Genomic DNA, 13,080 nt, shown 5'->3' on the forward strand with positions numbered 1-13,080 from the left:
GGAAGGAGAGAGCACGGGAGGGTGGGGAGGGAGGACGTGGGTGCCCGTCCCCCTGGCACTGCCACCTCTCTGAGGCTGCCAATGTGCCCTTTCCCCCCAGTGAGCACTCCAGTCAGGCCTGAAGCCATTAGCGTGTGTATACACACACACACACACACACACACACACACACCCTGAACTCACTGCCATCCAGGCGACTCCGACTCACAGGGACCCAACAGGACAAAGTTAACTTATGGCTTCAAACTGCTGACCTTGCCTTTAACAGCCCAACTCATAGGACACGGGCCATGGTGCCACCCAAAGGACCCTGGCCATACCCTTAAAACCACCTGGAGCTGACGGCATGCCTGGGCAGAGGGCATCTCCTTCCCACCGGGAGACAGCCCAGTCGATTGGAAGTGAGGAGTGGGCACCAGATCCATCCATGGACCCATCCCCGTGTAAGACCCATCCCGAGCCCCCACCCCACGCCGCCCCCCAGACTCTGGACAGTCTCCTCAGAGGCTCCATCTCCTGGCACAGTCTGCTCAGGATGAGGTTCTCCCTCAGGCCCCCAGCCAGCTCCCCCAACCCCCAGGACCAGCGTCTCCATCCTGCAAGCACAATCGCCCAGGTGCCCACTCCGATGGTCACATCTGTCCACCACAGCACATGGCCACATGCCAGGCACATGCCCACCCCCGCGTGCCCAGCCACAACTTCCTCACTGTGCAGGCACCTCCACACAGTAGGCATCTCCACACAGAGGGGATAGCAGGCTGAGCCAGGACTGAGTCGCTGCACCAATACCACCCTGCCGTTTTAGATTACCTTGCCCCCCCCACATCACTCCATTTCATGCCCCCCAGAGAGAGTGAAGTGCCACAGTGACGCAGCTCTAGCTCGGCGTGAGAGACAGTGGGGAGCCCCCATGTGCACCTCCTGAATCCAACAAGCCAACTTTCACCCCCCTCCCCGTCTTTGCCTAGTTCAGAGTTTCTCTGCTGACCATGACCTCAAGACCACCCCTCCCAGACCAATGCTTAACCAACCAGACCTGGGCCCCCACAACCCTTGTGTCACCTCCACAGATGCTCGATGCCCTCCACAAGGGGTAGGGGGAGGGGGGAAGGTCCTCCTGCCTGCCACCACTGGCTACTGAAGGGCGAAGGACAGGACTGCTGGGCCCCGTGGCTCAGCCCTCATGGGTTAATTACTGGAGTGCCTTGCAAGCTGAGAACAGACAGCCTGCTCAGCACCCCATTATTTCCTCTCTCTAGGGACCCCAAGGTCAGTATCATGAGACGTTCTGGAGGGTGGGGCAAGAGGGCTCTGGAGCCTGGCGCAGGCATAGACAGGCAAGTCGGCACGTCTCCTGCCTGGTCACTGGGGCCATTCGAGCAGCCCTGGGAGCCAGGCTGGACCAGGGCCCAGGGACACCTTGCCAACAAGCTCTCTACTGTCTGTCTAACCTGAGCCTTCACAGCAGAGCAGCAGGCGGAGCCCAGGCTAGAAGGCCAGGGAAGAAGAAATGGCCTTCCCTTCTAGCAGCTGAAGGGCTCCACCACCTTCTCAGTTCAACGCACCCTCCCTTGGTCCTGAGTGAAGGGGTTTGGCCCAGCCTGGGGCTCCCTGGGCACTGGGAATTCAAGGCCCGCTGTGAAATGGTCCCCTCCCGAGAACACCCATCCACGCTCTCACTCCTGTGCATTTCTCTCACAGTTCCTCGTGAGCTGCTCGCTCCGCTCCGTGGTTTCACCGGCAAGGAAACTGAGGCTCAGTATGGGTGACCTTCACAAGGTCACAGGTTTGATAAGCCCAGGAATAGGATCTCAGTGGTGCGGTTAGGAGGGCGGGAGTGGGCTCCCTCCCAGCATGGCTCTTCCTTCTCTCCTCTGCCCCTGGGAAAAATGCTGATGCTGCGTCTTTGTCAAGCCCCTGGGCCAGCGCCTCTTCCCCCTGTCTCTCCAACTACCTACTTGGGGTACAGTCAAACACTTCCCCATCCTGTAAAGCAGCGGTTCTCAACCTGTGGGTCGCGGGCCCTTTGAGGGTCGAGTGACCCTTTCACAGGGGTCGCCTGATTCCTAACAGGAGCAAAATGACAGTGATGAAGTAGCAACAAAAATAATTTTATGGTTGGGGGGTCACCACAACATGAGAGACTGTCTGAAAGGGTTGAGGCATGAGGAAGGTTGGGAACCACACTGCTCCTAAGGGACAGCTCAGGCTGGAAGAGCCACGGGAATGCTATTCCCTAGGCTGGGGGAGGGGATGGAGACCTAGGGTGGGTGGGGGTGAGCAGGGAGCACAGGCTTCCAGAGAGAGCTGGAGGAGGCTAGGTTGAGAAATGGGGACCATTCGGTGTTGAAAGAACATGTAGAGGACCTACCTCTCCACACCCCCTCTTCTCACACCCCAGCTGGGTACAGAAGCCTCCCAACTCTGCCCCAGGCTGCACAGAGACGGCAAGCCCTGCCAGTCTCAGGAGCTCTGTTCAGCTGGGGCTTGGACACCGCCGGGGATGGGGAACTCATTACATCCAAGGTGCCAGTCCTCCTGTGGTGTTTCTGCTTCCTTATGCTGAGCCCTGCTCTCGGCCTGGGCCCCAGGGAGGGCCAAGCCTTCTCCCTTCAGAGCAGGATGGATGCTCCTGAGCCCCAATAATCTCTTCTGGCCTCAAGATCTCAGGTCTTTCCATGTGTGGCCTGGCTTCCAGTACCCAGGTTACCTGCACCGCACTCTGTTGGACAAGCCCCAGACTGTCGAAGACCTTCTCTGAGGATGGCCTTCAAAATTGCTACAATGGTCTTGGTGAGCTCTGATACCCCCATCCCCACCCCCCAGGTGACACCTCCCAACCCCTGCTGCTAAGGTGTCCTTGTCAGCCCTCCTGCCCCCAGCGAGTCTGCAGGGATGGCACATGCCCAGGGCAAAGGTGGCACTGCTCTGAGATCAGAAGGTACCTTTCGGGCCCCTGACCTTGGGCCTCAGGGGCCAACCTTTCCTGTCTGTCCCACCTAGCACTCCCATCTGTCCTCTGATGTCTGGCCTGGCTGGTGACCCAAAGGGTCTGCTCCCAGCCAGGCAGGCCCAAGCCTCAGTGAACAAACAACAAAGGGTGTGCCCTGGAGCCTGTGGGAGTAGTCTGCTCTGCTTGTAATTCCCTGGCCTGTGGCCTGAGGCCCCAGATGGCCTGCCCAGCCACTCTGAAAACCCACAAGCCCACACAATACGATGCATAAGAGCCACACCGTGCTTCCTCCTTGTTAACCTACTTCCTCCTGGCGAGTGCTGACCCTGCCAGAGGGCCGAGGCTGGAAAGAGCGGCTCCCCACGCCCAGCTGCTTCCCTGCATCATGCCCTGTGCGTCTGCATCCCGGGTTCGCTCACTCGGTGGCTAATTCTGGCATCTCATCAGACAGTAATTATGGAGGAATCAGCAGCGCTGTCATTGCTGCGGCTTGGCACCTGTCACCATGCCACTATCCCCAGGCTGCCAGGATGAGACTGGAAGCGAAGGGAGGAGGGGTGCCCTGGGGTGAGGGGCACACGCTCCCTCTCTCACCCCCCTCTGCATCTACAGCCCTCTCCCCCTCCAGCCCTACTTCCCTGCAAGGTGTGCAATGCATCTTGACCGGGTGGCCACTAGCCACAAAAGTGCTCCCTGTGGCTCAGAGCGGGCGCTCACATGCACGTGCCAGGTGTGGTGCGTCCACACACCCATGACCAAGCAGAGCAGGTGGAAAGACACAACTGACCAAGGCTCAGCTCCCACCTTGGTCACTCCCCCGTGTGTGACCTTGAACAAGTCCTTTGATTTCTGTGGCCCTCAGTTTCCCCAGCATCCAGAACATGGAGAGCACAGAGCACAAATGGAAAGAAACCAGGTGGGAAAAGTTTCCAGCACAGTACCTGGCCCAGGTGGGCCCACACGTTCCCCCAACATCCATTCGTGCACACAGACTATGTGCTTAAGCACTACAGCTGACTGAAGGTTGGTGATTGGAACCCCCTACTCCCAGGTGGGTCCATGGGAGAAAGAGCTGACACTGTGCTTCTGGAAAGAAAATAGTTAAGAGAAACCTATGGAACCTGTCCTACTCTGTCACAGGAGGTGGTTCTGAGGCAAAAATCAAATGGCGCTTAACAACAAAGGTCATGTCAGGACGCCAAGCTAAGGTGCCAGGGAGGACCCCATGGGGGCCACACTGGGCCCGGGCCCTCTGTTTGGCTGGCAGTGTTTCGTTTTGTTTCTCTGATCTGTAGTGCCCTTAAGAAGCACGTGTGTTTCCCCTTCTCACCACAGTCTACACTGTTCCCTACTGTCCCTCTTCCACATCCACTTCCTGCCCCTGAGCCCACTGAGCCTAGTGCCACATCCCCACCCCACCCCCAGCTCAACAAAATGGGCTCCTTGGCTCCGTTAGGTGCAGTGATAACGACAGTCCATGGTCCAAGGAAGGGCTGACAGGGCCAGGGGGCTTCAGAGAGGAGGTGTGCCTTCAAAAGGCATCCCTCCTGCTCTGAGGGGACAGGCCAGCCTGACAGGAGCTGGTGAGGCACCTGGCTGGCTATGGCAGAAGTAGGCCAGGTTTTTCCTGCTTGCTCCAGGGCCCAGCCCCAGTCCCTCCCTGTCTCCAGCATAGCATCCTAGGCTAAACTCACTGATAGAGCTGGGCTATATGGCACCCCCTAACCCCCACCCTGTCACTTGTCTAGCAACCAGGTAGCACCCACTGTCACAACCCAGTCACTGAGTCACACCCCTGTCCCCATGAATCCTTTGCCCAAGATGGGGGTGTGCTGCAACAGGAAGATCTGAAATGAGAGTTCTCTCACCTCGTCTCTGTTCACCTGGGTCGAACCAGGCAGGAGATTGGGAGAAGGAGGGGGGACCCCAGAATTGATCTTCCATGGCATAAACCATGGAGTCACCCCGCTTGCAGGAAGGCTCAACGAACGGCAAAGCGGTACCATTCTAGATACAGCGTGAAGGATTAAGGCTAGACCTGATAAGGACTTCCGGTGGTGAGCCAAGCAGGAGAAGCTGTGGCTTGTGGTGCTGGAGCCTGGAATTGTCTGTGTGACCTTGGACCCATTACTGAACCCTGCTGGCCTGTCTCTTCCCCTGTCCAGCAGAGACAACAGCAGGGAGATCGCGGGAAGGTGGGAGGGTGGATTGTGCAAAACTCAACCGAGCCTGTGGCTCCCAGGACTCCTCTGTAATACCGCTCACTGTATTTTTATCACTGGTGTTTGCTGCTGTGGAGTCCTCTTGTGACGGGTGTGGGGTGGGCCCAGAGGGAGTTCAAACAGTCAACCTTTTAGCTAGTGGCTGGGCGCTTCGCCCTGGATGTCACCACCACTACCACCACCAAAACTGCCATCGGAGGCACTTCTGACTCAAAGGGAGTCTATAGGACAGGCTAGAACTGCTCGCCGGGTTTCCAAGGCCATAAATCTTTACAAGAGGAGACAGCTTCATCTTTCTCCCTCAAAGAGACTGGTGGAGTCAAACTGCTGACCTTGTGGTTAGTAAGCCAACGCATAACTCACTACACCACCACCGTGTCATCAGGTCTGCATGATTACTATTTTTTAAACCAGTGACCACAGGGTAAGCAGTCCAAGACTTCCTGGACAGGACAGCCACCAGGGCACCTTAGCACATAAGCTCCCACACCCTGGGCCAGCCCCCCACCCCCAGCCCTGAGGGCGAGCACCCTGGGCCTCTTGGAGCCAAACCCAGAGGGGCAGAGAGGCGCTTCCCACCAGTCTCTGAGGGTGCCTCTCCCCACGCATTGCTCAGCGGGTGGGAGGGGGTATTCTCACTGCCACAGACTCATAGCGACACCCCCAAGACTGTAACTATTTACAGGAGTAGAAAGTCCGGTCTTTCTCCCTCGGAGCTGCTGGTGGTTTCAAACTGCGGACCATAGGAATCGCAGCGCAACGTGTAACCACTACCCATTGGAGCAGCGGTTTCCCTAAAGGCCACCCTGGGTGGTCAGGCAGGCAGCTGGGCGGGGTGGGTGCGCCTCCACTTTACAGATGTAGAAAGGAAATCCTCAAAGACAATGAGCTCCCTGTAGCTGAGGGGCAGAGGCAGGGTTAGGGAAGAGCACCCTTCCGCGAGAGCCCGGGAAGGCTGGAGGGCCAGGCCTGCGGTCTCCGGTCTCCAAGCGACTCCTGCCTTCTCCCGGCAGCAGCCGGCGGGTGGGTGCGGGAGGGTAGCGGCATCGCTGGGCATCGCTGCTCTTTCAGGAAGATGGTAATTTTAATTTAAGAGGCCGACAAACGAGCGTTCTGCAGATTGTCTCGGAGCAAAGTTATTAAAAAGCCATCACGGCGGCGGCGGCGAGAGCTGCCTCCCCAGGCTGCCCGCCTGGATTGGGTGGAAGCTCAGCACAGTGAGGGGCAGGGAGACTGACATGGGGGGGGGGGGCTGCAGGGAGGCGAGGAGGAGGCTCCTGGGCCCCTCTCTGAAGGGGAACAGCTCCCAAGGCAGGGCGCAGGCACAGGCAGGGCACCCACAACGACATGGCTCTGCTGGGGTCCGGCCTCTGGACAGGCCCCTGCTTTTCATGTTCTTGTCCCATTTTACAGGGCTCAGGGGGCACCGTGATTTGTGCAAGGCGCCAAACCAAATCAAACGCACTGCGTGGAGTCCTCGCCCGCCAGCCCACCGGGGCCCCACAGGACCTGAGAGAACTGTTCCTGCGGTTTCCCAGAGGGTAACCCTTGACCGACTAGACTAGAAAGCCTCATCTTTCTCCTAGGGAGCAGCTGGTGGTTTCGAACTGCTATCCTTGCAGTTAGCCCACTGTGTCATCAGGGCTCCTTATGTCTAAGGCTACACAGCTAAAAAATGGCTTTAGTAAGGATTTGGACCCACATTAGCTGACTCTCAAATCCAGTGCTCCAGGCTACTGGTCTTGGGAAGGGGAGGTGGTTGTGGGTGCAGGAGGAGGCAGAATCCCCTGTCCAGTCTCCCTCCTCCCATGTTGGCCCAACAGTGTTCCCCCCCCACTTTTCAGGGTCACCAGTCCCTGCTTGCTCCTGGGGGACATGATCAGAAGGGCAACACTCTACAGGGACATAGAGTTCAAAGGAGAAGAGATACCAACAGGACAATTGGGGGCAGTCTGTGGACTTAGCTCCTTGCAGTGGGAGGCAGGGACCCAGCAGTCAGCTGAGGGATTCTGTCAGCCCCTTAACCCCTATCTGCTCATCAGGAAGCATCTGTCTTGGTCGCTGCTGGAAGCTGAGCTTAACCCAGTGCCTGGCCCAGAGAAGGTGTTCACGAACTCTTGATTAAATGTTGAATGAGTGAACAGATGAGTAAATGCTTGAATAAATGAAATGAGACCACAGATTTGCAAATGCCTAAAACTAAACGGAGCTGTACAGGTCCAGGGCAGGGCTCCCCTCTCTTCCCATTCCCCACCCACAGGCCAGCACTGGAACACAGACTCCCCCCTGCTCACTCCCTCCCCAGCCCCAGACTCCAAGGGGGCTTTGCAGACAACACACACATGTACATGCACACGTGCTCACACACACACACACATGCACACGCGTGCACACACAGACACATTCTCTTCCAGGCCAGGTGCCCTCCCCAGAGCCAGGTCTCTCTAGCCCCCTCCCCTGTACAGGCCAGGGCCCACCAGAGGCAGTCCCCTCCCTCAGTGCTGTCCCTCCTGGCTGGGGAGGGGTGTCTGGCTAAGGAGCATTGGGTGCTGGGTGGGGCCTCCCTCCTGGCTTACTAACCTGGAGACTTTAAACAGAGGGAACAGAGTCCTGCAGGCTTCCCTCCCGCTGCACGCTGGAGCCCTGGGTGAGGGACAGGAAAGGAGGAAAGTCGTGAATGAAGGCCTCCAGGGTGGAGGGGAGGGAGCGGGACAGAGACTCCCAAAGTGGAAGCTGCTGGGGCTCAGACCCTGGGCCCTGGGGGAGGGTGGGGAGCAGGGCAGAGCCTTAGGGGCTATACCTTTGGGGTCACTGGGGTCTAGGGAGGGGGGCAGGCAGGATAGAGATTGGGTGTCAGAGGAGGAGGAGGGGCTCAGGAGCTAGAGACACTGGTGGGAGACAGACAGGTGGACAGACACCAGAACAGCACAGGGAATACAGGGCTCCCAGAATGGGGCCCTCAAGACAGACAGGCCTGGTTCTCTCCCCGGAAGCCAGGCAGACTCTTCACCTGGGTGCTCATGCCAAGTCCCAAACGGGCTCCTGGAGAGCGCATTGGCTTCCCCCAGCCCAGGGCCACCCATTCTGGAAGGTGGGTGGCTTTTGAGTCAGAGGGGCGTGCCTTTCTGGCTCTATCAACAACCCTCTCTCCAGTCCAGGGGACCCCCATCTGCTCCATCCCTGCCCTGCGCCCCACCACCCAGCCCTGAGGAAGACCCCTCTCCTAACACGTGTGAAGCAAAGGCATTTCACACCCAGCAAGCATTCACACTCAGTTGAGAAGGGCAGGAAACCAGCCCTCTTGCCCACAAGTCACAGATACTGCCCAACTCTATCCTGCCTCCTTCGAGCCAGCCCAGCCCTCCCAGGGCAGAAGCCCCCTCTACTTCCCACCACGGCTGGCCCCTCTCATCCAGCCACAAGGTCCTTACTAGATCTACCCTTGCCCCTTCCTGTTGCAATGCCTCTTTGCCACCTCTCCAGACCCTTCCTGCCTGCAGAGACACTGTGGCGTGGGGGGGTGGAGGGACTGGGGGGCCCTCCCCAGCCCCACCTCCCCAGTACAGCCCTCCCTTTTTGGGCTCAGGCCCATCCATACCCACATCACGTCTCCCTGCAAGCATTCTCAAAGCCCCCTGCCAATCTCATGGTTCCAATTTTCCCACCCATTACCCAATACATGGACGTCCCAGGGAGAAGCAGCTGTCACATGCAGATGTTGGGGCATTGTCTAGGGGGAAAGAATCCGGGAATGCTCATAAAGGTAGCCAGCCCCAGAGGGCTTCTGGAAGAAGGAGCGAGTGAGAAGGGGCAGAGTAAGGGAGGGCAGGTGGATGGGTGTGGTTGACGGCAGACGCATGGTGCTGGAGGAGGCTTCCTTACCACCCTCCCAAAGCGGCAGCTCTGGGGAGCCAGCGCAGACAGGCTGCAGAGAGGATTCAGGTGTGGGAGATTAGGGGGGTGTTAGGAAAGTCCAGCAGGTGCTCTTCCTGCGTGGTGACCCTGCCTCCAACCTCCTTGGCTGAACAATGGGGAGTACCAGTGTGATGATGATGCCGGATCACTGTTTATGGAAGGCTGCATGCTGAGCCAGGGACTATGCCTGAATCGCCCCCATTTCCTCCTGGGATGCCTGTGAGCAGGCCAGAGCTCTCATCCTCAATACACAGGTGAGGACACGGCTTCAGAGGCAAACACAGAAGGACAGATAGGGACACAGGGATGGGGGAGCAGCGGCTGAGCCCTAACCCACAGGCCAAACTACCTCCCATGCACTGTCCTCAGTCTTTGGATGCTTCCCATTCAGTGCCCTCGCCACAGTCTGCCCAGAATGCAGTCTTTCCACCCCGCGCTCCGTTAGCATTTCCTAAAGACACAAGGTGGGTTTCTCCTTCATCTTGTTCTGTTCATTCGCAGTTCCAGATGGATCAGGGATCAGGTGTTAAATCCAGGAGGGGGACGGTCTAGCTTTTCTTAGCTGCCTCTGGGTCTCTAGGAGCCCCTCTCCTCCACTGCACCTCCATCCTGGAAGAAGTCCCTTCTTACTTTACTAACTAGAACCCCTACATCGCCCTAATTGTCAACTTAGAAGGGTGCTGGGGGCAGGATCGAGGGCCCTGTCCAGGCATAGGGCAGGGCCGGGAGCAGGTGGAGCGGCTTTGGTCAGCCATGCAATGCCTTCCCAAAGAAGCTGGATCGTTCATTCTCTCCAGCAAGCCAAATGTTGGGGCTCAGCCTGCAATGATCACACACCCTTCCCAAAGGGCAGCCCTCTCTTCCTTCTATGCTAGGGCCTCTGCAGGCGTCTCTGGGCCCAGGGTCTCCAGTGCGCTCTGTGGCGGGGAAGGGGAAAGGAGGGGGAGGAGGCCAGGGGCCAGAAAAGGAAGTCAGTAAGAAGGGAAGAGGATGTTGGTAGAGGTGAGAATGGTAAGCAGATGAAAACCCAACTCCTTTCAGCTTAGGTACTCCGTGCCTGTATATGCAGGCAACCAGACCAGGTGGCTGTGGCTGCCCAGCCAGGAAAAGATTAGGAGGTGTTGGGCCCCCCCCCCCCAATCTGAGGCACCAGCCTGTAGAGCCTTGGTAGAGGAAAACATGGACTGGATTACACCACCACCCCTGTCTGGAATGGAGCATATGCGAAGCCAGTTCTGCTGGGAAGAGAGGAAAGCAATGAGCTTATGATTCAGAGGACAGTTGAATCCTCCAGCCACTCCCTTACCGGTCCCCCCATTCTCCACCCCCGGGTGGGAGGGATTTAGGCAAGGTGTACCTTCGGAGCAGGAGGGGCAGTTTGTAAGGTGAAATGTAGGAGTACCAATATTCTCTTGGGCCGAAGCGCCATCTTTTCTGGTGTAGCTTAGAACTGGGAGATATTCTTCTCACCTTCCATATGGCAAGCGCACATTATCTCAGGGAGGGAAGGAGGTGAAGAAAACCCGTGACAGCTGGAAGAGGCCTTAGAAATCCTAGTTCCACCCTCTCTTCTCACACCAAGGACACTGAAGACCAGAGGTGGCAACTCAGGGCTCAAGGTCACACAGCAATGGGGAGACAGGGTCCAGACACCAACCCAGCGCTCTCTCAGGACACTTGCCTCAGCCTTGGTGGATTCAGGGCCTGCTCTCTCCCCTTCTCTGCAGTTGGGTCAGGTTGGCAGCCCTGGACTCCTCCCCATCATGGCCCCCAACCATCAGAAGAGGTTAAACTAGATCCGCCAAGCTCCTTGGGATAGCCCAGAGGTCATGTCACAGGTCACTCAGACAGTCCCCTGCCTGCCCACCTGACAACTCTAATCCCCATCACTGAGGTATCAAATGCAAAGGCACTGCAGGAGCTCCCCAGCCAGGGTGGGCCACCCTTCACTCTCTGGGAAGCTTCTCCTCCCTGGAGCTAGCTTCAGTCCCTCCTCCTGCAGCGTGGGCTGGTTTCCTCTCAAGCTGTCCTATGCAGAGCCAGCAAGGGGGGAGGGGGAAGAGCAGGTTTCCCGGCCTCCAAACCCTCTGTTTGCCCACCCCCACAGCCAGCAGAGAGGACAAGGGCAGGGTGTCTCAGGATGGCTGGGCCCTGAGCCTGGTGCCAGTGTGGGGTAGGGGTGGTGAAGGTGGGAGAAATGGCTCTCCTGGGAATTGTCCCTCTAATTCCTCATCCCCATGAAAACCATGAGACTGGGGCCCAGGGAGGCCCCCTCTGGCTTCAGAGACACTTGTGTCATTTGTTGAGTGGGGACAAGGTTAGGTCCATGGTCTGAATCGAATCAGCTCCTGGAGACAGTCCATTCTAAGTCTACCCTTGAGCCCTCCGGCTCCATTGCCTCTGGCCCAGTCCTCCCCTCCCAGATGCTGAAGGGTATGCTGGTCCGTCTGCAAAGCCACCCATTCCACAGGTTCTCACCATTCCATGATGTCCCTGCACAAGGTGCCCAGCCAGGGCCCAGAGGGGTAAAGACCTACTCCTCTCTCACTGTCTCCAAGGCCCAACTTGTACCCTACCCCACCCCCTGCCCCACACACCCCTGGGTGCCTGGGCAGAGTGGGTATCAGACAGCAGAACCTGCCCTGGGATCCGGGTAAGGGATGACCCAAGCTAAGTTCCTGGCTTCTGATGGTGGTCAGGGCCAGGGGATGGGTTAGGGAGGCCTCAAAGCCAGAGGGTCAGGCCTCAGTAAGGTTCCTCATGCCCCATTACAGCCTCGGGTGACAGGTGAACCCAACACCACTTCTCGACTTGAGAAGTCCCTGGGTGGTACCAACCGTTAAGCACTAAGTTACCAACAGGTGGGTGGTCTGAGTCCGCCCCAATGCACCTCCAAAAAAAGGCCTGGTGACCTACTTCTGAAAGGTCACGGCCATTGGAAACCCTGCGGAGCACGGACATACATGGCGGTGGCCATGAGTGGTTACGAGAAGAGAGGGCCTTCCACTCCAGTGGAGTGACAGTCTCAGAAACCCACACGGGCATCCTACCTGTCCCACTGTGTCCCTAGGGGAGGAGCCAACCAGATGGCAGGGAGTTGTGTTGATGGGTTGTTAAGGACTTGACAGGAATTATTTCTGTTTGGGGTTGTTGGTTTTCCACTGGGCTTTTTGAGGCAGAAGTGGTGGGGACAGGCAGTCCCCCCACCAGGGCCCCAGGGTCCTGCCAGCAGTCTGGCTGGAACTTAGGGGACCAGATCCCCCACCTCCTTGGGAATGCTGCAGAGCAGAGATGTGAGGGCCAGTCTACAAGGGGTGTGGAATGCAGAGGGGGGGGGACACCTTATCTGTCTCAGGGCACCCTCCCCCTCCAAGCAAGCACCCTGGATACATGCAAAGCATATGCAAATCGCTCAGAAAAGAGACACCCCAGGGCTGGAGTATCAGAGCTGGAGGGACCCAGCAGAGCCCACCCCAGTCATCTCACAGGTGAGGAAAGGATGGCTCCAAGGTCAGTCCTGTCACAGGGCATCTGGGCACTGAGCAAGGTGCTGAAGGAAGTTCCTGGACTCCCAGCCTACAGCTTTCCCCAGGACGTCTTGTCTGGCACAGGGAGGGTTTGCACTGTGCACAGAGTGTCCCAGGGCTGGGGTGGGGTTCCAGCTGCTGGGAAATGGGGCCCGGCTCGCTTCGGTCCTCCCTAGCCCCCTCGGAGCCTGGAAGGGGGTCTGATGGGTGTGTGGGAACAGTGGACCAGGACCCCACTCCTGACAATGGGATGCTAGAACCTTCTGCAGAGAGTAAAGTGGCGGGTAAGTGGAGGGCCTGAGGCGAGAAAAAAAGCCCAAAGTCAGAGCAAGGTGCCCGCTGTGGTGAAGGGCGGGGATGGGCAACCAAGGGCACCACACACTCACTCTCACATGCAAGTGCGCAGCAGACCCCTTCCGCCTGGACTCAATAACCCAGAAAGCTGACAAACCATAATAGT

At 58.0% G+C, this 13,080-nt stretch overlaps 1 protein-coding gene across 1 annotated transcript in view; it reads right to left on the reverse strand.

Annotated features, from left to right (window-relative positions):
* Window positions 1-13,080, reverse strand: part of SRCIN1 (SRC kinase signaling inhibitor 1) — a 72,694-nt gene that overhangs the window by 56,651 nt on the left and 2,963 nt on the right. The window contains 1 exon segment of the mRNA XM_045299328.1: window positions 7,759-7,821. Coding sequence (XP_045155263.1) covers window positions 7,759-7,821 — 63 coding nt within the window.

The sequence above is a fragment of the Echinops telfairi genome, unplaced genomic scaffold, assembly GCF_000313985.2.
Source record: "Echinops telfairi isolate 266 unplaced genomic scaffold, ASM31398v2 ScPeMD7_7458;HRSCAF=8496, whole genome shotgun sequence".
Classification (NCBI taxonomy): Eukaryota; Metazoa; Chordata; class Mammalia; order Afrosoricida; family Tenrecidae; genus Echinops; species Echinops telfairi.